At 52.0% G+C, this 27,047-nt stretch overlaps 1 protein-coding gene across 11 annotated transcripts in view; it reads right to left on the reverse strand.

Moving 5' to 3' along the window:
* Window positions 1-4,045, reverse strand: part of AXIN2 (axin 2) — a 32,990-nt gene extending 28,945 nt beyond the window's left edge. For 4 of the 11 annotated variants that reach the window (XM_063657081.1, XM_054456181.2, XM_063657079.1 and 1 more), the window contains exons 1-2: window positions 3,192-3,389; window positions 175-1,105 (exon numbers count right to left, since the gene is read on the reverse strand). In XM_063657081.1, the coding sequence (XP_063513151.1) occupies window positions 175-989 (815 nt within the window). In that variant the 5' untranslated portion in view covers window positions 990-1,105; window positions 3,192-3,389. Of the gene's footprint in view, window positions 1-174; window positions 1,106-1,235; window positions 1,577-2,319; window positions 2,763-3,191; window positions 3,390-3,846 lie in introns of those variants that run through there. The other 7 variants (XM_054456182.2, XM_054456179.2, XM_054456178.2 and 4 more) reach the window with 6 other exon arrangements.
* Between the last annotated feature and the right edge of the window lie 23,002 nt (window positions 4,046-27,047).

The following is a 27,047-nucleotide window of genomic DNA, read 5'->3' on the forward strand; positions in this document are numbered from 1 at the left end:
GCATCACTTTCCCCCTCTTTCAACAACAAAAAGCAAGATCAAAAAGGGTTCATGGCCAGCCGTCCTAACTCAACAGACCTGTCAGTCTGCAGCACACCCATCCATCCATCCACCATACTTAAAACATCTGCAAAGTGCACAGCATCAGCCCACCTGCCCCCGTCCAAGTCTTACCTGTATCCACTGTCAACAGTTTCCGTGGACCTCACACTCGCCGTCGCCCTCAGAGTTTTGCTGGACAAGCCAACCACGGTTGGCGAAAGTTTGCACTTGAAGTCGGCACAAGTCCACTCCTCTTCTTCGTTCAAGGTGGGGAGATAGCCACACACGACCTTTAGGCTCCCAAGTCCCCCATTACTCATGTAAGCTGTGTTTTCTCCCCCACTCCTCACATATTCGAGGTATATATCAGAAGTCAAAAACATCTGGTAGGCATTTTCCTCCATCACCGACTGGATCTCGGTCTGCGCCTGGTCAAACATGATGGAATCAATCTGCTGCTTCTTGATGCCATCTCTTATGTAGGTCTTGGTGGCAGGCTTCAGCTGCTTGGAGACAATGCTGTTGTTCTCAATGTACCTTTTGTAGATCGCTTTGGCTACTCGTAAAGTTTTGGTATCCTTCAGGTTCATCTGCCTGAATCCATTGCAGGCAAACCAGAAGTCTAAGGTATCCACGCATTTCTCCCTCTCCAGGAAAGTTCTGAACAGGTAAGCACCGTCTTGATCGCCCAACAAGGAGTGTAAGGACTTGGTCCACCGGGTCAGAGGGGAATCCGGAGATGCCCGCCCCTCCGGCTCCCCCAACCCATCTTCGTTCCGCCTGGTGTTGGAAGAGACAGGCATGGGTTTGGTGACCTGGCCCTTGCCCACCCCTGGCTGACACGGTGGGGTCTCCCCTTCTTCCCCTGGCACTGGGGGCCGCGGGGCATCCTCACGGAAGCTGCTGCTGGGGTCTGGGAGGCGAGTCACCAACATAGCGCTACTCATGGTGAGGGAGCTCTTCCCAGTGAGTTTGGGAATTTTTCTTCTTCCAGTTCCTCTCAGCAATCGGCGTGGTCTCTCTGTCTCTCTCAAGTCAGCAGGGGCTCATCTGAGCCTCCTCTCTGGAAAGAAAAGGAAGGGGGGAGGTGGGGAGAGAGAAAAGGGTATTGATCTAATCAAAACCAGATCTACTCAACATCAAAGCAAGAAAGTAAACAGGCTTTTCAACTCCTCAAATTCAAATCAACCAACCCAGCTATCTGCGAGGTGCTCATCTAAAGTATCGGGCGCTGCTTTTCAAAGGCGAAATCTGAGCTCCCTGCACACTTTTCGGGGTCGGGGGTGGGAGGGAGCTGTTGGGAAAGAGGCGGGGAAGGTGAGAGGAAGGCAAGAGCTGGGGACGGCAGGGGGACACCGGAGGTGTAAGACACAACCTTCCAAAAACCCACTCGGCCAGGGCGCACGCAGGGCAGCTCAGCCCGCGCCTCGCCTCCCTCCCCCGATACCATCAACTCCAAAAAGGCACACTCCCAGCCGCTAGGCTGTGTGCAGGTGAAACCAATTTCGGTATATTTCCCCACTCGGCTCTGCACAGATAACTCGAGCTCCAAACGTGCCCTTCCCCGGCATCTGGTTCCCATTCTCCCCACCCACCCCCTCCCTCTGCGCTCCCTCTTCCCACTCCTTAAAAATTCAGAAGATCCTGGCCCAAGAGAAGCCCGCCCAGCACAGGCGGATTGGGCTCCCGGACTCCCAGATTCAGCACGCAAACACCCCCTCCCCAACTCAGATTTGAGTGTTCGCTGCGCGCCCCCTACCCCCGCCAAGAATCCAGCTCAGTCAACACCTCTGTCTTCCCTGACCTCCCCCAAACCAGAAACCAACTCACTCAGTGGAGACTTTGATCTTCAAACTTTGAGAGAGAGCTAAGAAGCCTCGGAACCGTCGCCCCCGTGCCCCCAACCCACCTCCCAGATCCGCGAAACCTACAAAACTGGATCACCAGCCGTCTCACGCCACTACTGCCTGTGCCAAGAATCCCAAACTCTACTGATTTCAAGCCTGTCTTTTTTCCAAAGAAAAAAGTCTTATCTAACCAATAAACAAGGTGCTTTCCCTAGCACGGAAAAGATCAAACTAAGAAGGGTAGCGGCGGACCGGGGAACGGGGGGTGCAACCCCGGGCGAGAAGCCAGGGACCCCGGATCTGGGATGGGTGCACGCTGACCCCGACCAGAGCCTCGAGCCGCGGGGCTGGGCGGCGCGGCCCACGAAGAAGTGGGGCTGCCGTTAGCACCGCGCTACCCGGGCGGTGGGAGGTGGAGCGGCCCCGTTACCTGGAAGACGAAGGCCGCCGAGGCCGGGCTCTCATGTTCTCCGAGCCCCTCCGGCCCGGTCCCCCGGCCCAAATGCAACCGAACGCCTCCAGAGTCCCGGCGGGCACACCTCGAGGCCGGAGCCCCGGGACGCGCCAGCAGCGCCCCGAGCCCGGGCGGGGGGGTCTGTCCCCGGCGCCGCCGCTTGCAGAGGCGCCCGCAGAAAAAGCACAGAAAGCAGCAGCCTAATCCAGAAATGGCGACGCGCGGAGTCTCTGCCTCTCCGCAAAAGGGGCCGGGGCGGCCACGGGCGCGGGGCCCGGGCCGGGAGGAGGGAAGCGAGGAACGCGGGCGCCCCGTACTTGGGCCGGTCCTGCGCGCAGACTGAGCCTCCGCCAGCGCTGTGGGCCCCTTAGCGCGGACCCGCGGCAGGGAGGGGATAAGGGGAGGGGGAGAGAAGTAGGAGGAGAGGATGGGGCGGAGGAGAGGCGGGGGGCGGGGGAGGGCAAGCGGGGGGCGCCGCTACCCTTTCATCCCACCTCCCAAAGGCACTCCCACGCGCACTCACACCCCGACTCACATCCATAACCGCGACAGCGACGCGACCCCCGGGGGGTATCTGCCCCCTCTCCGCCCCCGCCACTGCCGCCACTCGGATAAGTCTCCTCTCCCGGCCCCCCGCCAACCCGGTCCCCGCGCTGGGGAGGGGGCTCCGGCGCAGGGCGCACAGAGCTGCCCGGCCAAGCCCTCCCGGAACGCTGGGCGCCAGGTCCGCCGCTCCCCTCCGCGCCGGCCCCTAGCGCGCCCCGAAATAGCCGACCTGCCAACTTCAAAGGGCCGCCCCGCACATCAAAGCGCGCGGGCCGCCCGGCCACCTCGGCCTCGGCACTCACCATTGATCCCCGCGCGCGCTCCGCGGCGAGACCTCGCAGGCGCCCCTGGCAGGGGCCCGGCCCCGGCCCCCGGCTCGGCTCGCGGCGGCAGCCCCGGGAACCCCGGGCCGGCCGCGGCGTCGGGGAACATGGGGAGTCGCGCGGCGGGGGAGGGGGTGCGGGAAACAACAATCCCGGGTTCAGAGCGAAAACCACCGGCCGTGGAGGGGGAACGGCGCGCCCCGCCGCCCCTTTTATGCAAAAGATCCGAGCGGGCCTCCGCCCCCGCCGCGGCCGCCCCCCGCCCCTGCGGCCCCCGCCCGGCCCGGCTTTCAACGCAGGTCCTGTTTCCAGCAGTCACTCGCCGCACCAAATGTCCTCCGGGTGCTTCCAACAAAAACTGCGCTGTGGATTTAACTGTGTACTTCAAAGGCGCGAGCCGAGTGCACGGTCCTGAAAGGGAGGTACGCGCCGGCCGCGCCCCAGGCCGCCCCCCGCAGCCCCGCCGCCGCTCCGCAGGGCCGCCCCGCCCGCGACCCCTTCCAGGCCCGGTCCCCGCCTGGCCGGGCCCCCTCCCGTCCCCCGCGCCCACGCCGCGGCTCGGCGCGACCTCGCCCCCTGTCCGAGGGGGGCTTTCTTTGAAGCGGCTCCGCTGGGGCCGAGCCTCCACCCCCACCTTTTACAGCAGGGCCTTCGGCGGGCGCCTCGGCCGCCGGACGGCCCCGAAATCCATCGCTCTGAGGGGTTATTTTTATTTCCCGGCTCTCGGGCTGTTACTGAGTTGCCAGGACCTTATCAAAGCGCAGCCGGCTCCAGCCGACTCCCCCGGGCCAGGCTCGCGAAGCCAGTGATCCCGCCGCGCCAATCACAGCCGCGCTCGGCCGGCCCGCGCCGCCCGCCTTAAAGGGACAGCGCCCCGCGCCCGCCCCGCCCCGCCCCGGCCCGCCCACGCCGCACGCTCCGCTCCCGCGTTAACCCTTCCCCGGCCTCTCCTCCCGCCCCCTGCCAGCCCCCCGCGGCCCCGAGGGCGTTCTCAGCCCGAGTTCTGATTTCTTCTTTCAAGTTCTCCGGCCTCTTTGCTCCCGCCTCCTCCCGCTGCCTGCCCTCGCTCTCCCCGGCTCTGGAATGCAACAGTTTCTTGTAGCATTATGGCCATCGCAAGAACTGCAAGCAAGCAGATTTTTTTTTTTTTCTATCATCAAACGCTTTTCTACCTCTATTCAAGTTTCCCTCGGAATTTGGGCTTGGAGGACTTTATAAAGGAAGTTCCGGCCCTGGGGTTGGCTGGCCCGCTGTCATAGGGCGGACTCGGGCCCAGCCGCTGGAGGCGTGAGCATGCCTGTGCGCGCTTGTGCACGTGCATCTGAGTTCGGGTAAATATAGGACTGCAGTTGGTGGATGAATTGCGTTTGTGCATGTGTGAAAATGGGGTGTGAATCCGCCAGTATAGGCCTGAGTGCTAACACCAGTTAGGAGGCATACCTCAGTGCCCTGAAGACCTAGGTCCAGCTTCCTAACCTGCTGGCCGTAAGACCCTCGTAGCGGCACACATTGGCCATCTCTCCCAAACAACTGCATACCCGTTACTCTTCCAAAGTCTCCTCTTCTGCCATATGTTACATATTAAACCGATATGGAATGTCTTTTTTCCACTCCAAACGACAAGGCATGCATACCGTTTTAATGTATCGAAAACTCCTCACCGCATTGTCACCTTTGAATTTCTCCCACATTTCCCCAAAAATGTTTATAAGGCACACACAACCTTCTCTTCTCCCTTAAAATGAGAAAATATGTCACAAACCCAGAACATTATGTATTTATTCTGCTGCTGCTATAGAATGATTCCTTATGTTATGAGCGAATAATTAACTTTTCTTCCTTTTAAAAAACATAAAGGGCCAGGGACGGTGGCTCACGCCTGTAATCCCAGCATTTTGGGAGGCCCATGCTGGAGGATCATCTGGGTCAGGAGTTCGAGACCAGCCTGGCCAACATGGCGAAACCCCGTCTCTACTAAAAATACAAAAATCAGCCCGGTGTGGTGGCACATGCCTGTAGTCCCAGCTACTCGGGAGGCTGAGGCAGGAGAATCGCTTGAACCTAGGAGACGGGGCGGGGGGGAGGGGGTGCAGTGTGCCAAGATGGCGCCACTGCATGCCAGGCTGGGTGACAAAGTGAGACTCCCTCAAAAAAAAAAAAAAAAAAAACACACACACACACACATAAAGGTGTGAACCAAAGAAATCCAAGAAGTGAAAGGCACAGTGCCGGCCTCAGAGCTGTGCAAGGCTCTTACTTTCCAACTTAATGGATGACGAGCCCTTTTAAATGCAAGATGGCCTGTCATTAGGCCTTCAGAACTTTAAAACGTGCAAGAATTGTGGCTCTATCTAGGTATCCATAGAAAAAGAGAAGGAAGAGGCTGGGTGTGTGGCTCACCCATGTAATCCCAGCAGTTCGGGAGGCCAAGGCAGGCGGATCAACTGAGGTCAGGCATTCGAGACCAGCCTGGCCAACATAGTGAAACCTTGTCCCTACTAAAAATACAAAAATTAGCCAGGCGTGGTGGTGGGTGCCTGTAGTCCCAGCTACTCGGGAGGCTGAGGCAGGAGAATCATTTAAACCCAGGAGGTTAAGGTTGCAGTGAGCCTGGGCAACAGAGCAAGACTCCATCTCAAAAAAAAAAAAAAAGAAAGAAAAAGAGGAGGAAGATCCACCACCCATGATCTGCTGGAAAGGGGCAGGCGGCAGGACTGTGCGCCACCTGCCCTCAGCCTAAGGGGCTGTGACAAGGGACTAGAAAGCTCTTAGAGCCATGCTGCTGGACTCTGGCTCGTGGGTGCCATGACAAGTGGTAGCTCCTCCCCAAAACCTGCCTCTCGGTGCCCATGGTCTGCCCCTCCAGGCTCTCGACCCCAGGCAGCCAGGTTGGCATAAAGAGAGCAGTACCAGCTCTGAAATGTGGCCCTGAAGCCAGCCAGGAAGGCCGGGGAAAGAGTGTGGCCCGATGACTCATCTTTGCCTTAGGACAACGTCTGGGTGTGAGGAAACCAGTGGGCTCTAAAAGCCCCGGCCTGCTGGTATTCTGGGGGGTCAGTGGCCCATGGACCCTCTTAGCCACCAGCTCTGAGCTGGCCCAGGGCCAAGAACACAGCCACCACCTTTGGCCACCCCAGGAGTGCCAAGAGTAAAACTGTCGCTGTGGTTCCAGGGAGTCTTTAGGCCACAGAGGGTGTTATTACTGGAACAGAAGTGTAGACAGAGGGGTATGGATTGCCATAAAAGTGTCTACCATATAAACAACAGTAAAGGCACACACACACACACACACACACGCACACAATGGGGGGGGTGGGGGAGAGATAGAAAAATCAAAACATCTAAAATCAACATAAACAATGTTCAGAAAAAAGATGTTTTCAAAAAGGAAGTGGAAACTTGGTCTTCATGGGTGGTTTTCTTCTCCTCCCAGTTGTCCCCACTGACCCGTCACTGCCTCCCCCAACCAGCCCTAATCACTGTAGGCTCAACTTTAACCAAAGGACTACCTCATTATGCCATGGCTGCGACCGTAGCAAGAGGGGACTGGGACTGGGGACCCAGGAGCAAGGCCCGGTTTGGTTTGGATCTTCTCGGTCAATAATAACTGCTCTGAGGGCCAGGCGTGGTGGCTCACGCCTGTAATCCCAGCACTTTGGGAGGCCAAGGCAGGCGGATCACCTGAGGTTAGGAGTTCGAGACCAGCCTGACTAACATGGAGAAACTCTGTCTCTACTAAAAATACAAAATTAGCCAGGTGTGGTGGCACATGCATGTAATCCCAGCTACTTGAGAGGCGGAGGCAGGAGAATCACTTGAACCCAGGAGACGGAGGTTCCGGTGAGCCGAGATCGTGCCATTGCACTCCAGCCTGGGCAACAAGAGCAAACTCCACCTCAAAAAATAAAAAAATAAAAATAAATAAATAAAAAATAACTCCTCTGCGAGCATGGTTTCCAGAACAGGTGCTCGGGTCACCTTAGGGCAGTGACTCCCTCCACCATCACCCCTGGCCTGTCCCCTTTCCTACAGCTTTATATCTGGTGGGACACTTCCCTCCCAGCAGGAGGCTGGGCCAAGTGCTGGAAAGCCCTCTCTCTAGCCTCTGGGTCTCTGACTACTTGTTGATAATATTTCTAGAGGAGAATCCAAAGTCCTGTGCTTATAGCAGCCTCTTTCTCAAGATAGCATGTTTTCCATTTTCCCCTTGTCCCTGGCAGCAGCGCTATCATGTGACTTGTTGTAATCCTGCACGGTTGCCTGGAAACTGGAAAGCAAGGTGATGGATTTCTGCACATGCTCACTCACCCCCCGCTCCACCTTAAAAGAAAAACCCTACAGAGGATAAACAGTCCACTTTGCCTAAGTGCACACAAGTTTAATAAAGCAGAGAGTGATTCTTTGCTGGAATTATATACTGGGCTGAAATCCTAGAATCCCAGAAAACAAGGACTAAGGGCTCCCTGGGAGGCATCTGGCCAGATCTCTGACCTTTAGTCAGCCCCACAAAAACCACTGTGGAGGGGAAGTCACACCAGCTGGGACTTCAGAGGAGCTGAGACCCAGGACACGGCTCTCTCAGATTCAGTAACTTTGTCTTTTATTCCTTTGGAAAAGTGCCGCCTTAGACAATGTGCCTTTGTTTGGGGAGGAAGGGGAAGAGAGACACAGGTAACCTTTCCTAAGACTGGAGGTTACCTGACCACGCTGAGTTTCCGTTTGTTCACCTGTAGACTGGAGGAAACCTCCCCTGCAAAGGCTGTTGTGAGCCTGAGCAATACGATAAATGCCTGGCAAAGAGCTGGACACACAATAAAACATGGTGGTTATTTTCGCAGAGTAACTCTGTTCCCTCAATAGCCTGTTACCTATTCTGGGAAGAAACTCCCTATCTCCAAAGCAAAGATACTGTCCATTGGGAGCGACAATCTGGGGAAGTATGACCCCAGGAGGCTGACCATAGGGGGCCTAAATGAGATAAAGGAGGCTGTGCCCTGCTACCATCTTTCAAGGACAGTCCTATGCAGAAAGAAATAAGCCCAGGGGCCATTCAAGTGTTATCTAGTCCAACCCTTCATTTAAGAAACCAGACAAATTGGCTGGGTGTGGTGGCTCACGCCTGTAATCCCAACACTTTGGGAGGCTGAGGTGGGCGGATCACCTGAGGTTAGGAGTTCGAGACCAGCCTGTCCAACATGGTGAAACCCTGTCTTTACTAAAAATACAAAAATTGGCTGAGCATGGTGATGCATGCCTGTAATCCCAGCTACTCGGGAGGCTGAGGCAGGAGAATCGCCTGAACCCGAGAGGCAGAGGTTGCATTGAGCGGAGATCGCGCCATTGCACTCCAGCCTGGGCAACAAGAGCGAAAATCTGTCTCCAAAAAGAAAGAAAGAAAGAAATCAGACAACTTAAGCAAAGAGAAAGTGAGATTTCCCCAGGATCACTTTGCCCGTATCAGAGATGAGCTGGAACTTCTGAGGGGTCCTGACTCCCGGCCCAGCCTCTTTTTCCTCCACACCATAGTGAGGAGACCCAGGGCGGGGCTGGCTGAGATGGAGGGGGCGGGACCATCTGGAGGTCTTGACTTTTACAACAGGACTAATACATACAATCTGGGATACTTTCCTAAAAGAATCACAACAGGGCTTCTGTCTGAAATCCCTCTAAAGCACACTTCATCCAGCCCCTACCTGTAGGTAGGTTGCCTTGACTCTGCCAGCTGGGCTACCCACAGCCTGATCTGGGACAGTTCGACCCACGTCTTTTAGAGTGGCAGCCATTTACATGGGCATCTCCGTGGAGTTGATCCACCTAAGGAGGAATGGACCTACTTCCTCTCCCCTTTGCAGAGGAGGGACTGGGAATGCCAAGGTGGAGATTTTGAAGCCACAAGGGGAAAAGTAAGGTTTCCCTAAGAAATCCCATCTTCAAGGCCAGGTGCAGTGACTCACACCTGTAATCCCAGCACTTTGGGAGCCCAAGGTGGGCGGATCAGCTGAGGTCAGTAGTTCAAGACCAGCCTGACCAACATGGCGAAACCCCATCTCTACTAAAAATACAAAAATTAGCCTGGTGTGGTGGCAGACACCTGTAATCTCAGCTACTCGGGAGGCTGAGGCAGGGGAATCGTTTGAACCCAGGAGGTGGAGGTTGCAGTGAGCCAAGATCGTGCCACTGCACTCCAGCCTGGGTGACAGAGTGAGACTCTGCCTCAAAAAAAAAAAAAAAAGAAATCCCATCTTCAGAAGTGTTGGGGGAATTTATTTGTTGATAAAATATCTTTTTTTAATATGAAATTTAAAACACAGTTAAACAGTAATTTAAAACTTCCTAATTGGATTGACTTTCGAGTGCTTTTATTATGGATTGTAAATAGAGCTGCAAACTGCTGATTTTTTTCCAGCATCTCACCCTTCGTGGTCTTCAAGTTTGGCTTTTAGGAGTTGGCCTGAGCTTATAATCAGAGGAGAGCACCGATATACCTATATTAAAACAAATCCAGAAAGAGGTTTTGCTTTCCTTTTTCTTTATTATTATTATTTTATTTTATGTATGTATGTATGTATGTATGTATGTATGTATGTATGTATGTATTTTTGTTTTTTGAGATGGAGTCTCCCTCTGTCGCCCGGGCTAGAGTGTAGTGGCACGATCTCGGTTCACTGCAACCTCCGCCTCCCAGGTTCAAGCAATTCCCCTTTCTCAGCCTCCCAAGTAGCTGGGATTACAGGCACCCATCACCACTCCCGGCTAATTTTTTTTTTTTTGTATTTTCAGTAGAGACGGGGTTTCCCCATGTTGGCCTTGTGATTCCCCCATCCTGACCTTGTGATCTGCCTGCCTTGGCCTCCCAAAATGCTGGCATTACAGGCGTGAGCCACCGCCCCCGGCCAAGAGGTTCTGTTTTCTTAAGTGATCTTCTCCACAGTGAGAGACACCAAAACAAAGGGCGAGATTGGGGGAGAAAACAGCCCCCCAAGGTCATTTTTAGAAAAGGGAGAAAACAGCCCCCCAAGGTCATTTTTAGAAAAGGAACTGGAAAGTAGAAAGGAATCCCCCTAAAGTCATCATGCCAACCTGCGACGCGTGTTCCTAAGCCGCCCCCCGTAGACATTTTCCTCACCTTCTGATATCTTATTTTGCTCATTTTAAACAACTTCTGGAAAGCAAAGTTTAGCTGAGTTTGAAATAAGTTGCCTTATTCTCCTCTGGGTGCAGTTGCTCATGCCTGTAATCCCAGCACTTCGGGAGAACAAGGCGGGCGGATCACGAGGTCAGATCGAGCCCATCCTGGCTAATATGGTGAAACCCCACCTCTACTAAAAAAATACAAAAAGTTAGCCGGGCGTGGTGGCACGCGCCTGTAATCCCAGCTACTTGGAAGGGTGAGCAGGAGAATAGTTTGAACTCGGGAGGTGGAGGTTGCAGTGAACCGAAGTGGTGCCACTGCACTCCAGCCTGGGGGACAGAGCGAGATTCTGTCTCAAAAAAAAAGAAAAAGAAAAAAAGAAACCTGGGCCACATCTAGACTCCACCTTCTCCCTCAAACGCCTCCATTCATTCACCCAGCCCTGTTGATTCTGCCTCTAAAAAATCTCCCACCGCCACCCCCTGCTCCGCAAATCCACAACCACTGTCACGGCTCTTCCCAGGGACAGCCAAATGTTCTAATGATGCTTCACACCTACAGTTTATAGCCCCAACCCCTGACCCCCCTTACATAGTGCTGCAATGGTAAACATTGTGCAGTGCGAAGCCACCCATGTCATTCTCCTGCTTCAGATCCTCCCCACCTGCACATAACCTTCAGGATAAGGCCCAGAACCCTTTGTGTGGTGCACAGGTAGCCGACCCAGGCCCAGGCCCTTTTCCAGCTCTGTTTCTTTTTCTATCTTTTTTTTGTTTGTTTGAGACAGAGGAGCCTCGCTCTTGTTGCCCAGGCTGGAATGCAGTGGCCCAAACTTGGCTCCCTGGAACTTTCGCCTCCCGGGTTGAAGTGATTCTCCTGCCTCAGCCTCCAGAGTAGCTGGGACTACAGGCGCATGCCACCACACCTGGCTAATTTTCATATTTTTAGTAGAGACGGGGATTCACCATGTTGGCTAGGCTGGTCTTGATCTCCTGACCTCAGGTGATCCACTCACCTCGGCCTCCCAAAGTACAGGAATTACAGGCGTGAGCCACCATGCCCGGCCCTCCAGCTCTATTTCGTGCTGACACCCACTTGTCCCCACCATATGCATGGTGGCTTGCCTCTCCTTTTCCTCCCTGGCCGACTGCCCTCCCTCTGCCACTTCTTCAGTCCTCTCCCACCTCATCTCCCGAGACCGGGCTAGAGCCCATCCTCCTACTCCTGTGCCATCTGGAGCTTACCTCTAGCAAACACTGTGGTTGATCTACTTCTCTGTCCCACCCACTCAACCATGGACTCTCCGAGGACAGGGACCGTGTTTTGTGATACTTGCACCCCTTGAACTAGATTGTGGGGAGGAGGGACCTGGGAGATATTTAATAGCTGGTGAAACTTGTGTACCGGCCAATCAGAACTGATACCAGCCTAGGGTCTGGAACAGGGTCTTGGAAACCCCCTGCCAGAGTCAAGCCAGTAGTTGCTGTGTCATGAGGAGCTGTGGTTGGCATCCTCTAAGTTGGGCCCTGATGATCCCTGCTTCCTAGTTCCACAGCCTGCATACTTCCCTCCCCTTGAGCATGGATGGCATTTGACTCTCTTCTGACAAATAGAGTATGGCTGACGTGACAGCACATCCACTCCACATTAGGCTATTGAAAGGCTGTGATTTCTTCCTTAAGTGCTTTCCCTAGAATCTTGAGGCATCCCTGTTGAGGGACCCATGTGACGAGGGACAAGCCCTACCAACAACCAAGTGATCTCAGAAGCTGAACGCCACCTAGGCAAGCCTTGACATGATGCAGGTCCAGCTGCTGGCTTGCTGGTAGCCTCATGGAAACCTCAAGGAGGAGGCACCCGGCTAAGCCATGTCCAGATTCTGGACCCACAGATGAAGATGTATCCTCTGGGGAGGGGAGTGGTGAAAACAGACCTGTTGATGAGACTTCGCCCTGTCAGTTAACATTGCTAATGGTAAGAACCCAGTTGCAAGACATACAGGTTGTGAATCTTTTCTATACTTTTTTTTTTTTTTTTATGTTTTCTTTTTCTGAGACAGAGTCTCGCTCTGTTGCCCAGGCTGGAGTGCAATGACGTGATTTCAGCTCATTGCAACCTCTGCCACCCAGGTTAAGGTGAATCTCCTGCCTCAGCCTCCCGAGCAGCTGGGACTACAGGTGTGCGCCACCATGCCTGGCTAATTTTTGTAGTTCTAGTGGAGACGGGGGTTTCACCATGTTGGCCAGGTTGGTCTTGAACTCCTGACCTTGAGTGATCGGCCAGCCTCAGCCTCCCAAAGTGCAGGGATTACAGGCGTGAGGCACCATGCCCGACCCTTTTCTGTACTTTATGAAATGACAGCACGTTGATGGTCAATGACGACAAGCATAAGCTATTGGCAATAATTATCACATATTTGGGCCAAGCCCAGTGGCTTGCGCCTATAATCCCAGCACTTTGAAAGGCCAAGGCAGGTGGATCACCTGAGGTCAGAAGTTCGAGACCAGCCTGGCCAACATGGCAAACCCCATCTCTGCTAAAAATACAAAATAATTAGCTGGGAATGGTGGCAGGCGCCTGTAATCCCAGCAACTTGGCAGGCTGAGGCAGGAGAATCCCTTGAACCCGGGAAGCAGAGGTTGCGGTGAGCCGAGATGCTGCCACTGCACTCCAGCCCGGGCGAGAAAAGCCAGGCTCCGTCTAATAAATAAATAAATAAATAAATAAATAAATAAATATCACATATTTGAAGTTCTTCAAAGGTTACTGGAAATTTCTATTGAAATATATCAAAATTCTCTTAATAGATTAAGAAAGAAATATCAAATTATTTTGAGATGTTACTGAGTTACAGGATAGAGACATTTGGTCACTCAAAAGCAATATTTGCTTTGCTGCCACCTTTTTCTTCCCAAATGGAAAGAACTCATTGGTCTAGGAGGTAAATGTGAACAGTCCTTGCAAACTATTGCATTCAAATTAGAGGAGAGGAAATGCATCTTCCCTATGGAGCGACTAGGAACCTGGGAGAAAGAGGCTAATAAGAGTATCGTGTGACTTAAATGTGGTAGCAAAATTAGCGGGGACATGGGCTAATTCTATGCATGATGATGGTTTTTAGAAAGCAGACCTTGGAGTCCTTGTCACTGAATTTAGATGGGAAGTGGTGAGAGCGGGGATTGGCGGGGATTGGCGGAGAGGATTCCTGAATGGTATGGCTCAGAAAGACTTTGAAGAAATCTTGGTATTTGATGACCCTTTTAATGACAGTGTGCCTTGGGAATATGTTCTCTAAGCAAACAAGGAGAAATGGTCTACAGATCAGTATGGTTGAACGTTAATAGCTTTCTTAGCAAAAACATTACTATCACAAACAATAAAATGTGTAGATTGGCCAGGCACGGTGGCTCACGCCTGTAATCCCAGCACTTTGGGAGGCTGAGGCAGCAGATCACGAGGTCAGGAGATAGAGACCATCCTGGCTAACATGGTGAAACCCTGTCTCTACTAAAAATACAAAAAATTAGCCGGGCATGGTGGCACGTGCCTGTAGTCCCAGCTAATCAGGAGGCTGAGGCAGGAGAATCGCTTGAACCTGGGAGACGGAGGTTGCAGTGAGCCAAGAATGCGCCACTGCACTCCAGCCTGGGCAACAGAGCGAGACTCTGTCTCAAAAAAAAAAAAAAAAAAAAAAGTGTAGATTGAGACTCACCTCCTGGTAGTCATGCTCTTTTGGTAAATACTTTTGCTGATAACTTTTGAGCATAGAAAAAGATACAATAATTATTGAAACTAGAAAATCTATCTTCATAGCTTCAATGAATCACCCAAACACCTAAAGGATGTTGGGGGAAAAAAAAATTGGTCAGGGCAGTGGTGCACGCCTGTAATCTCAGCACTTTGGGAAGCTGAGGCAGGGTGGATCGCTTGAGCCCAGGAATTCAAGACCAGCCTGGGCAACATGGTGAAACCCCATCTCTATAAAAATACAAAAATACAAAAATTAGCTAAGGGGGGCGGGGGAGGGAGAGCATCAGGATAAACAGCTAATGCATGGTGGGCTTAATACCTAGGTGATTGGTTGATAGGTGCAGCAAACCACCATGGCACACGTTTACTTATGTAACAAACCTGCACATCCTGCACATGTAACCTGGAACTTAAAATAAAATAAAAATTAGCCAGGTGTGGTGGCGCACATCTGTAATCCCAGCTATTGGGGTGAGGGGGCTGAGGTGGGAGGATCGCTTGAGTCCAGGAGTTTGAGGCTGCAGTGAGCCGAGATCGCACCGCTGCACTCCAGCCTAGGAGACAGAGTGAGACCTTGTCTCCCTGAAAAATAAAAAAATAAAGAAAACAAAAGAAAGAAAGAAAAAATTCAGTGAAAAACAAGTATTGAGCTAGCCCAGCTTTTCAGATAAGGAAGACTGGAGCAAGACATCCCACCAGCTTCAACGGGTCAAGCGGAGTCAGGTTAGGTGACAAGGCACCACCCCCGCTGAAACGAGTCTTTCTTTTTGCAAACTGCCTTGTTTTCAAGAAGCTCAATTTGTTAAATGCATTCATCTGTCTACCTTTGTATAACTTTTCACAGGAATCCATTGGTTCACAAAGCAGAAAATAATCAAGACCTGGCGGCCTGACTTGGGGGTCAAAAAATACGGTCACAAAGAGCAGAGTGCAGTGAGTAAGGGGCTCCATCCCCATCTCCTCTTCTACTCCAAGGTCAGAGAGGAGCCAGAGCAATTTGTAAGAGCACAGAGGTGTGAAAGGCAGGTGCCAGACACGGCCTGCCCAGGGAAGGAGGGGGAGGTAGGGTCGCTGTCTGCAGGGTGGATACTCAGAGAATGCCCTTGGGGACACCCTCAGCTGTAGAACAGATTCCCAAGGTCAAGACCAAGAAAGGCACCAGGGCCACCCAGGGAGTGAGTATGGGGCGCCATGGGGTGGCCTCGGGACTTCACCCATTTCCGCTCGCTCAGGCAGCCACCCACTTTGTGCGGGTCCAGCAGCTGCTCCAGCCGAACTTGGCTTATCTGTAACAGACCTGGCCCTCCCCCACTCCATTCCCATCCCTTGAACTTTGACCTTTTCTCCCCAACAAAGGCCACCTGCTTTCCTTTCTCTCATCGTCCCCAGGAGATGCCCTGCTCTGAATTTCCCTGTGAAAAGGCATCAACCTTAAACTCTACAAGACAATGGAGGGTCTTGCATACGCCTAGGGAGGCAGTTGCGCCTGGGAACATGGGGCTGGGCCTTTTCTCGGGGAACCAGGGCGGCACGAGGAAAGCAGGCACCCAAGGCAGCAGGCACTGGGGCCCCATAGTGGAACCCAAGAGCAGGGTCTCTGCCCTCAGCAGCCCCCAGTCTGGGGGAGGGTGGGAAGAGGACACCCATAATCCCTGTTTTGATATTTGTTTGTGCCACATGTTCGGCAGGAGAGGTGAAACAGACACAGGACACAGGAGAGTTGGATGCTGTAGGCAGCTGAGAACAGGAACTGCAAAGACCCCAGGCAAGAGGAAGCTCTGCCTTTTCCAGAAACTCATAAAAACTGAGAACCAGGGAGAGCAGGGAGGGAGAAAGGTGAAGTGGGGCAGACTGGCCTAGGCCGGCTTGGCAGAGCACTGCGGGCCACGGGAAAGAGGTGTTTTCTTTATCCCAAAGTGTCTGGATAAGCCAGGGGAGTGTGGCTCAATTGTTCAACACAGAGGCTCTGGAAATGGACGGCCCTGCCTCCTATGGAGAGTCTGTCATTCCTCTGTGCCTTGGTTTCCCCAAGTGTATAATGGAAGGAATGGCAATGCCTGTCTGGTGGGTTGCTGGGAGGATTAAATGAAGAAGTGATGCAGCTGAGCATGGTGACTCACACCTGTAATCCCAGCATTTTGTGAGGCCGAGGTGGGCAGATCACTTGGGGTCAGGAGTTCAAGACCAGCCTGGCCAACATGGTGAAAACTCAACTCTATCAAAAAATACAAAAATTAGCCGGGCATGGTGTCATGTGCCTGTAGGCCCAGCTACTCGGGAGGCTGAGGCAGAAGAATCGCTTGAACCCAGGAGGAGGAGGTTGCAGTGAGCCACTGCACTCCAGTCTGGGCGACAGAGTGGGACCCTGTCTCAAAAAAAAAAAAAAAAGAAAAAAGAAAAGAAAAGAAGTGATGCAGTAAAGTGGTTAGAACCCCTCTGATGCCCAGAGAATACCTGGTAAGGGTTAGACATCTTTGAAAAAAAAACAAAGAGAGCAACCTGGCCTAGGGCCCTGCTCCCCCGGCTAGGGAGGTCCTACAAGTTGTTGGGCTCTTAAAGATGCCCCTCCCTTCCCTATAAAGTGGGAATGAAATATGACAGATTTAAGGTGAGGTTTGAATGGAAACAGTCTAGCCAGTACATTTAGTTTCTGAAAGATGTAAGTGCTCAGCTTTCTGGCACAAATGGCTTCCCAAGGCCCATAAAGGTCTTGGCGCACATTTAATCTTTTCACTGCTCATTGCAAGTCTTCAGCTAGGGGTAGCGGCTGCAGCCAGGTGACCCCTGGTGAGTCTCTGTCAGAATGTGCCCACTCCCATGCTCAAGTCTTGCTGTGATGACAGCGGGGACTTCTAGGTACTTGCAAATGGTCACGTGTTCTTTGAATTCAGGAGCCCTGAACCCTGTACAGCATCACAGCCCCCAGCCTTGCTAGGTGCCCCCATCACTACTACCCCCAGGCCTTCCTCTGGCACCAAAAGCTGCATTGATGTGTTCTATAATTTTTTTTTTTTTTTTGAGATGGAGTTTTGCTCTTGTTGCCCAGGCTGGAGTGCAATGGCGCGATCTCAGCTCACTGCGACCTCTGCCTCCTGGATTCAAGCAATTCTCCTGCCTCAGCCTCCGGAGTAGCTGGGATTACAGGCCTGTGCTACCACGCCCGGCTAATTTTTGTATTTTTAGTAGAGATGGAGTTTCACCATGTTGGCCAGGCTGGTCTTGAACTCCTGACCTCAGGTGATCCACCTACCTCGGCCTCCCAAAGTGCTGGGATTACAGGTATGAACCACCACGCCCGGCCTTATTCTATAATTCTTGTTCCTCCTCCCAAGAGCTGTAAGGTGGGCCCCAGAGGGCACCCAAGACCAGGTCCAAAGGGGACAAAGGAGGGGATGCACAGAGGTAGGAAGCCACAGTGAACTTCTCTCAGAAGTATTTGCTACCACGTGTCTGCATGCAGCCCGCGCGAGGCTGTTTGTATTGCATATATGAGGTGCTGGGTTTTTCTTTCTTTCTTTTTTTTTTTTTTTTTGAGATGGAGTCTCACTGTTGCCTAGGCTGGAGTGCAGTGGTGCGATCTTCACTCACTGCAAGCTCCGCCTCCCGGGTTCATGCCATTCTCCTGCCTCAGCCTCCCCAGTAGCTGGGACTACAGGTGCCCGCCACCACACCCGGCTAATTTTTTTATATTTTTTAGTACAGACAGGGTTGCACCGTGTTAGCCAGGCTGGTCTCGATCTCCTGACCTCGTGATCCGCCCGCCTTGGCCTCCCAAAGTGCTGGGATTACAGGGTGCTGGATTTTTCTAAAGGTGCTTGTCCAGACAGCCCAACCAACATGGAGCCATGAAAGTTGCCAGGGCCAAGCCTTCCACTTGTTTTGTATCCAGCACCATGTAATATCAAGAAACAAGTGAGCCGGGCACGGTGGCTGATGCCTGTGAGCCCAGCACTTTGGGAGGCCAAGGCAGGCGGATCACGAGGTCAGGAGATCGAGACCATCCTGGCTAACACAGTGAAACCCCGTCTCTACTAAAAATACAAAAAAATTAGCCGGGCGTGGTGGCAGGTGCCTGTAGTCCCACCTACTGGGGAGGCTGAGGCAGGAGAATGGCGTGAACCTGGGAGGCAGAGCTTGCAGTGGGCCGAGATCGCGCCACTGCACTACAGCCTGGGCGACAGAGTGAGACTCCATCTCAAAAAAACAAAAAACAAAAAACAGAAAAAAAAAAAAGAAAAAGAAAGAAACAAGCGAGGAAATTAATGAACAAGAAGTAACACCACACTATGGACTTTGGAGTCAGAAAGACAAATCAGATTTCAAATCCTGACCCCACACTGACTAGCTGAGACCTTGAGTAAGTTGTACATCCTTTTTAAGCTTTAATATCACCATCCATAAAATGGAGCTAAGGATAAAAACCCGCTTTGTGAGGGTATCCTTCATCCGCTGGGTGAAATCACCTGTGAGCTATCTTTTTTTTTTTTTTTTTTTTTTTTTAGACGGAGTTTCACTCTTGTTGCCCAGGCTGGAGTGCAACGGTGCGATCTTGGCTCACCGCAACCTCCGCCTCCTGGGTTCAAGCAATTCTTCTGCCTCAGCCTCCCCAGTAGCTGGGATTACAGGCATGCACCACCATGCCCAGCTAATTTTGTATTTTTAGTAGAGACGGGGTTTCTCCATGTTGGTCAGACTGGTCTCGAAATCGCGACCTCAGGTGATCCGCCCGCCTCAGTCTCCCAAAGTGCTGGGATTACAGGCATGAGCCACTGCGCCCAGCCGAGCTATCCTTTTTCATATGTTTCCCACCTAACAGGTCCAGGATATTGTGGGTATCAAGATCATATATGCAAGCTGGGCATGGTGGCTCACGCCTATAATCCCAGCACTTTGAGAAGCTGAGGCAGGTGGATCACCTGAGGTCAGGAGTTCAAGACCAGTCTGGCCAACATGGTGAAACCCCATCTCTACTAAAAATACAAAAATTGGCCGGGTATGGTGGTGGGCGTCTGTAATCCCTGCTACTTGGGAGGCTGAGGCAGGAGAACTGCTTGAACCTGGGAGGTGGGGGTTGCAGTGAGTGGAGATCGTGCCATTGCACTCCAGGCTGGGCAACAAGAGTGAAACTCCGCCTCAAAAAACAAAACAAAACAAAACAAAACAAGATAATATATGCAAGGTGCCCACCACAGTTGCTGGCACAGAGGGAGCAGAACATCTGCTGGCATTGTGGTTGGTGTTAGTGTATTCTTCGGAAGTGCTCTAATCCAAGAAGCCGACCTTGGATACCTGGCCAGAGTAATCAGGCTGTCCTGTAAGTATGGCTGCTAGGCCAAGTCAGGTGCTCCCATAGACCCTTGCAGACTGGCCTGGCACCAGCCACAGGGAATCTACTGCCCGGCCCTCAGAGGGAAGGTGGACCAGCAACACAGCTCAGCTCCTTGGCGCTATCTTCCCTCACAAAAGAGCGGCACTGTCTGAACCCCCAGGGCCAACGAGCAGTAAAAGGCCGTAAAGGCAGAGGGAGGAGCCGCCATAAACTGGAGCCAGAGTCCTTAGTAGTTTCCTTTCTGATAAGGGCTTCAAGGGTTTGGAGGAGACCTGCTGTGATTTCCTAGTCTGGGCTTGCGTGCCCTGGATGTTTGAATCCTTGGGTCAGAGTGCACAAAGAGAAGATCAAGGAGGAGAAACCGTCAGAGGGGACAGGAAAGGACAGGAGGGGGCATCCGATGAAGGCCAAGAGGCAGGCTACAGAAGGGGCCATGGAATAACACCAAAAGGCTGGCTCGGGCGAAGGCCACTTCCTGCACGCCAGGCCCCTGTGAAGGGATCAACTCATTCGCTCTCCCACCCAACCGAGAGTGAGACGGCCCCCCCATTACCAACCTATTTTTCAGGACACCCGGGTTAGAGGCAGGATCTGCTACATCATGTGCAGGGTACAGTGCAAAATGCACATCTCGGTCCCCTTTTGCACCATTTGTTAGGAATTTCAAGATGGCAACCACAGAAGGTTAAAGCTAGTGGGCGGCCGTCTGGGTGTGGGGCCTTGTGTGACTGCATCCATCTCATGTCCATGAAGCTGGCCCTGTCTAGAGGGGTTGAGACGCTTGACAAAGGTCACATGGTAGTAAGAAGCGGTGGCTCTGGTGTGAACGCAATGCAGTGGGATAGGACAAAGCCCTGGGTGGGTCTTTTAGTTCTTCCCATCCTTTCTACAAGACGGACAGTGCTCAGAGAGGGTAAGCGAGCTATTGAGGGTCACACAGCTTCCTGAAAGGTGGGTTCTTCCAATAAGGCAAAGAATTCAAGATGGGCCATTGTCTTGGAAGATGTCAGTCTCTACTTGCTTAGACAAGAAAAACACACACCCAAAACACGCCCAAACCAGGACACCAGCAGCCTGGAAATGCCAGACAAAAAAATGGAAGAAAATATATAATGAGGCCAGGCATAGTGGCTCACGCCTGTAATCCCATCACCTTCACACCCAAAACACTTTCACGCCCAAACCAGGACACCAGCAGCCTGGAAATACCAGACAAGAAAGTGGAAGAAAATATATAATAAGGCCAGGCATGGGCTCATGCCCGTAATCCCAACACTTCAGGAGACTGAGGGGGGTGGATCACTTCAGGTCAGGAGTTCAAGACCAGCCTGGCCAACAGGGCGAAACCCTGTCTCTACTAAAAATACAAAAATGAGCCGGGCCTGGGGGCACACACGTCTGTAGTCACAGCTACTCAGGAGGCTGAGGCAGGAGAATTGTTTGAACCCGGGAGGCAGAGGTTGCAGTGAGCCTAGATCACGCCATTCACTCCAGCCTGGGCAACAGAGTGAGTGAGACTCTGTCTCAAAACAAAGAAACAAACAAAAATCACAACAACAACAAAAATACATATATATATAAGGAGTTTTATAGAATTGTAAGCTCATTTTCTGAGCGAGTACGAACAGATAGGAGTGATAACTTTCCTGGCCCTACAATCCTCTAGCATTTCCATCCCCTTGGACACCCTGCTAGGACAGTGGTAGTGGCCAGGGCTGGAAGGAGCTGCTACATAAATGTCCTCCAGGATAGAAGTGTGGACTCCACCACCAGGAACTCACCTGCCTTGCGCCCAGGGCCTAGGTCTGCCTGTCTTGTGCCCTCTTTTGCAGATAGGCGTTTCCTTAAACCCCTGGTCCAGTGTTAGCTTTCCCTTCTCTGAGTAACAAGCATCAGTGTTCATAGGTCCCCAACTCTGAAGGCAGCTAGTCCGAGCTGCTGTTTTTAAGAGCAGAGCCATCAAACTAAAGTGGCATTTTTATTAATTTTCCGGTTGACTACATGTTCTTATCAATTAAATGGACAGCCAGGAGGGTTAGTGGTGAGAGTCCAGGTTGGGCTCAGAGGCCTACATTCCAGTGCTGGCTCCAGCTCCTTCTGTGACCTCAGACGCTCTGGGCTGCCGAAGTCCTCATCTACACAAGGAGGGGCTTGAACATCAGCCTCTGCCTCCATGACTCTTATATTAGCGGCTCTCCTATCCCCATTCTTCTTCCTCACTGCATATCTTAGCCTGGGAGGCAGCTCAGCCTCACCTCCAAGGTGGACAGACTCATCAGAGCAAAGACTTCAGAAGGCACCCACTCACTCTTCCTCCCTTTTCACAGCCTAGGTTGTCGTTGGCCTCCTTGGAGGCCAGCAGGGAGAGGACAGAGCCTGGTCTGGGCCTTGAGTCTAGTTCTCAAGTACAGCATTCAAGGACAACAGCAAGGATACAGACAGATGTTAAGAGGTTGGGACCAACCAATGTATTCCCGCTATCTCTGTGGCCTCTTCCAAAAAGCCATCATACCTCCACTTCAAGCGAAAGAGCCAGGTTTCCTAAACGCTCCTAGAGTTAGTGGAGTCTAAGATGTCATCCTGTACATTCCTGAAACCATTCCAAGCATGTGGGGTTATGTATAATCATAGGAATTAGGAAATAACATTTGTGCCTATAGGGAATTAAGAAAACCGTGGCTGCACATGGGAACATTATATAGTCATTGAAATGGTAATGGTGTTGTAATGATATTGGAAATGCTTATGATGTAATATTAACTCCGAAGAGCAAGGTGCAAAACTGGATAGAATATGTACTCAACCAGGTACAATACATAGAAAAAAACCACCAGGGTCGGGCGTGGTGGTTCATGCCTGTAATCCCAGCACTTTGGGAGGCCGAGGCAGGTGGATCACCTGAGGTCAGGAGTGCAAGACCAGCCTGGCCAACATGGTGAAAACCTGTCTCTACTAAAAATAAAAAATTAGCCAGGTATGGTGGTACGCCCCTGTAGTCCCAGCTACTTGGGAGGCTGAGGCAGGAGAATTGCTTGAACCTGGGAGGCAAAGGTTGCGGTGAGCCGAGATCATGCCACTGCACTCCGGCCTGGGCGGCAGAGTGAGACTCCCATCTCAAAAACAAAAAACAAAACAAAACAACGACAACAACAACCAGTACAGAGGATGGGATTATGGAACATTTTTTTCTTGCTTTTTGTATTTGCATTAGTATGTTTCTGTTGCTGGCCACCCCAGCCCCTTCCTGAAGCCAGGCCTGGCTGGCTATATTTTGTACCATGTGACCCCCACCCACTTCCCCCTTCCACCTTCCCAGGCACTGCTGACTGGGATGTCACTTGTGGGTAGCCAGCTATAGGCGGGCCAACAACCATGTGACTTGAGTAGTCTGGCCTAGAATGATGAGCTGAATTATTTGTTCAGCTTTCTTCTTGAGCTCAGAAATGTGAACTGAGAAAGAAAGAAAAAATTTTGCTCCACTGGATTGAAGCTGTAGAGGGGACCAGAACGCTGCTAGACGAATGGCCACCTTGGGTGAGGGGCTTGTTGAGGCTATGAGGGGGCAGGGGCCAGAGGCCAGCAGAGAAAGCCAAGTCCTGGGGACAGAGAAGTCAACAGCAGCCACCTTGGCCAATTCCCCCACAAGCAACCTTATTCTTGCAACACACCCCCATTTTCCCTTCAGGTCAACTGAGAGGGTCTCTGGTCCTTGCAACTGAAAAATGTTATCTTACACCTTCCAAAATTTCTAAGTCTCTATACTATTATTATTATTATTGCTTTTGAGACAGGTTCTCACTCTGCGGCCCAGATTGGAGTGCACTGGTGCTATCATAGCTAACTGTGATCTTGAACTCCAGGCCTCAAGTGATCCTCTTGCCTCAGCCTTTGGAGTAGCTAAGACTACAGTGTGTGTCACCATACCTGGCTAATTTATTTATTTATTTGTTTATTTATTTATTTTTTTTGAGACAGAATTTCACTCTTGTCGCCCAGGCTGGAGTGCAATGGGGTGATCTCAGCTCACTGTAACCTCCGCCTCCTGGGTTCAAGGGATTCTCCAGCCTCATCCTCCCGAACAGCTGGGATTACAGGCGCCTGCCACCATGACTGGCTAATTGTATTTTTAGTAGAGACGGGGTTTCGCCATGTTGGCCAGGCTGGTCTCGAACTCTTGACCTCAGGTGATCCACCCACCTCGGCCTCCCAAAGTGCTGGGATTACAGGTGTGAGCCACCACGCCTGGCCCTGGCTAATTTTTTTTTTTTTTTTAATTTTTTCGTAGAGATGGAGTCTCGCCATGATGCCCATGCTGATCCTGAACTCCTGGGCTCAAGAAATCCTCCCTCTTCACCCTCCCAAAGTATTGGGATTACAGGTGTGACCCACCACATGCAGCCTATATAACTTTTAATAAAATAGAGAACCACCAAAAAGGGAAATCCACAGCATGTCAGGTGACCCTGCCATTTTGGAATGCCCTCTTACACCCAGTCACATACTATAAATTCGCCTGGTCTTGTGTCTTTCAACCAGGGCTATAGAAGAGCTAGAGTTCTAGGCTGTTGGGACATTGTGCACCCCTGGATGTCCATCTGGGGCTTTGCCATCAGACAGTCTCAGCCAGGGCCTGTTGGAAACGAACTGCCAGGGAAACAGGGCCTCGTCACCTTTGACAGGCACCTTGGCATTGCCTATCTTGTGCTGGTCACATCCTCAGACAATGTTCAGTGGATCCCCATTCTGTACTGCCTCACACACTCTCAGCTCTCTCTCTTTCTCTCTCTCTCTTTTTTTTTTTTTTTTTTTTTTGATGTTGTTTTACTCTGTCGCCCAGGCTGGAGTGCAGTGGCACGATGTTGGCTTACAGCAACCTCTGCCTTCCAGGTTCAAGCAATTCTCTTGCCTCAGCCTCCAGAGTAACTGGGATTATAGGCGCCTGCCACCACATCCAGCTAATTTTCATATTTTTAGTAGAGATGGGTTTTCACCATCTTGGCCAGGCTGGTCTTGAACTCCAGACCTCGAGTGATCTGCTCACCTCGGCCTCCCAAAGTGCTGGGATTACAACTGTGAGCCATTGCACCCAGTCTCTCTCTCTCTTTCTCTCTCTCACACGCAGACACTCACACACGTGTGCACGCACACATGCATATGCTCACACACACCCAAACCAGGACACCAGCAGCCTGGAAATACCAGACAAGAAAGTGGAAGAAAATATATAATGAGTTTGATAGAACCGGAAGTCCATTTCCTGAGCGAGGGGACTTTTGTGAGTGAGTACAGACAGATAGGAGTGATAACTTTCCTGGCCCTATAAGCCTCTAGCATTTCCATCCCCTCACACACTTCTTCCCTTGAAGTTTCTGTTCTTCACACTTCCTGCTATCTCAGGCTCTTGGCCAGATCTGCGGACTTGAAAGGCACAGCGGAATGGCCTCAACTGTTCTTCCTCCTGGATAAAATGCACACAACCACGCTTACCTGTCTATTAGCGGACTTTCTTCCTATTTGCCTGAAATGTGGATTGCTGAACAGAATAGGCCCAGGATGAAGAGGGAGAGAGGGACCGAGGAGAAAAAGGAGAGCAGTATGGACTCTTCTTTTTTTTTTTTTTGAGATGGAGTCTCGCTCTGCCGCCTGGGCTAGAGTGCAATGGTGCAATCTCAGCTCACTGCAACCTCCACCTCCTGGGTTCAAGCGATTCTCCTGCTTCAGCCTCCCGAGTAGCTGGGATTACAGGTGCCTGCCACCACACCTGGCTAATTTTTTGTATTTTTTAGTAGAGATGGGGTTTCATTATGTAGGCCAGGCTGGTCTCGAACTCCTGACCTCGTGATCCACCCGCCTCGGCCTCCCAAAGTGCTGAGATTACAGGTGTGAGCCACCGAGCCCGGCCATCTTCTTAAAGTCTAGCTTAGCACACCCACCAAGCCTAGTGCACCCACCGCCGTCTCCCTCCAGGCAGACAGGTTTGATGCATTCCCAAAGAAAACTGGCTTTGGTGACCTCAAGTCTGAGCGCATATCCCAACTTCATCATTTAAAACCTGTGTAAGGCAGTGGCTCACACCTGTAATCCCAGCACTTTGGGAGGCGGAGGCAGGAGGATTGCTTGAGCCCAGGAGTTCGAGACCAGCCTGGGCAACATAGCCCCATCTCTACAGAAAAAATTAAAAATTAGCCAGGCATGAAAGCTTGCACCTGTGGTCCCAGCTACTTGAGAGGCTGAGGCTGGAGGATCGCTTGAGCCTGGGAAGTCAAGGCTGTAGTGAGTCGTGATAGCACCACTGTACTCCAGCCTGAGCGACAGTATGAGACCCTGTCTCAAACAAAACAAAACAAAACAAACCCAACTGTGTGAGCTTGAGCAAATTTCTTTTTTCTGATTTTTTGTTTTGTTTTTTTTTTGAGACGGAGTCTTGCTCTGTCACCCAGGCTGGAGTACAATGGTGTGATCTTGGCTCACTGCAACCTCTGCCTCCCGGGTTCAAGTGATTCTCCTGTCTCAGCCTCCTGAGTAGCTGGGATTACAGGTGTCTGACACCACAACTTGCTAATTTTTGTGTGTTTTTAGTAGAGATGGGGTTTCACCAGGTTGGCCAGGATGGTTTCGAACTCCTGACTTCAGGTGATCCTCTTGCCTCCGCCTCCCAGCTGTAATCCTCAGCTGGGATTACAGGTGTGAGCCACCACACCTGGCCTAGCTTGAGCAAATTTCTCACCCTTCCTGAGCTTCACTTTTCCCAATTGCAAAATGGGGATAAGCCGCTCTGTTACGGGAAGGATAAAATGAGAAATGGACATAAAGGTCCATGCATACCGCAAGTGACTTTCTTCATCTTAGGGAGTCAGACTGTGGCTGCCTTCCCTTCCCGCTCCCCTCTGGCTTCCTCCTGGGAATATGTCCCTCCCAGGAGGCTGGTGGGGGCTGGGCAGTCACCCCAGGCCAGGGGGGCATCCACCTTGCAGATGCTTCCATAGCAGACTGACTGCTTGCTTTGCAGACTATCAATGGGCAGTGTAGTCCGGGCCCAGGGAAAGGCTAGTGGCAGCTGCAGCTCTGCGACCAGGTTTGGAAACACGTGTCAAACCCAATTCCAACCAGATGAGGCTGGCCTGCTTCCAACGGCCCCTTTCCATCCAAGGTCTGGCCAAGGGGAGCTTTGCCCAGATCCCCTCCACAGGCAGCCCGGGCAGCAAGTCCTATTTGTTCCCCTGAGTCCTTGGGTCCAGAATGACAAGCTCACCTCTCTATTCTGGAGGCTGTGTTCAGAAGGTCCAAGCCATGAGTCATGGAGCCCGGCACAACTGGGGAAGGTGGGAAGGGTAGGTGCAGGCTCCAGGGCACAGAGCAACTGGAAGAAGCCATCTGCCCATCCTGTAGTTAAACAAGACTGGTCCTCTCCCTGACAGGCAGGGGAAGGAGCTGGGTAAAAGAAGAGGACGAAGAGATGCTCTCCAACCACCACAACATGGGGCAAACACAGGCCTCCTCCAGTGAAGGGAAATATCCCATATGCAGCAGATGGGCCTGAGGCAGTTGGCCAGAGAGCCAGTGACTTCTTTTTGCTGCTTAGAAATGGTGGCTGAAAAAAACACACACGCCACCACCACCCAAA

The sequence above is a fragment of the Pongo pygmaeus genome, chromosome 19 (genome assembly GCF_028885625.2).
Source record: "Pongo pygmaeus isolate AG05252 chromosome 19, NHGRI_mPonPyg2-v2.0_pri, whole genome shotgun sequence".
In the NCBI taxonomy this organism is placed as follows: domain Eukaryota; kingdom Metazoa; phylum Chordata; class Mammalia; order Primates; family Hominidae; genus Pongo; species Pongo pygmaeus.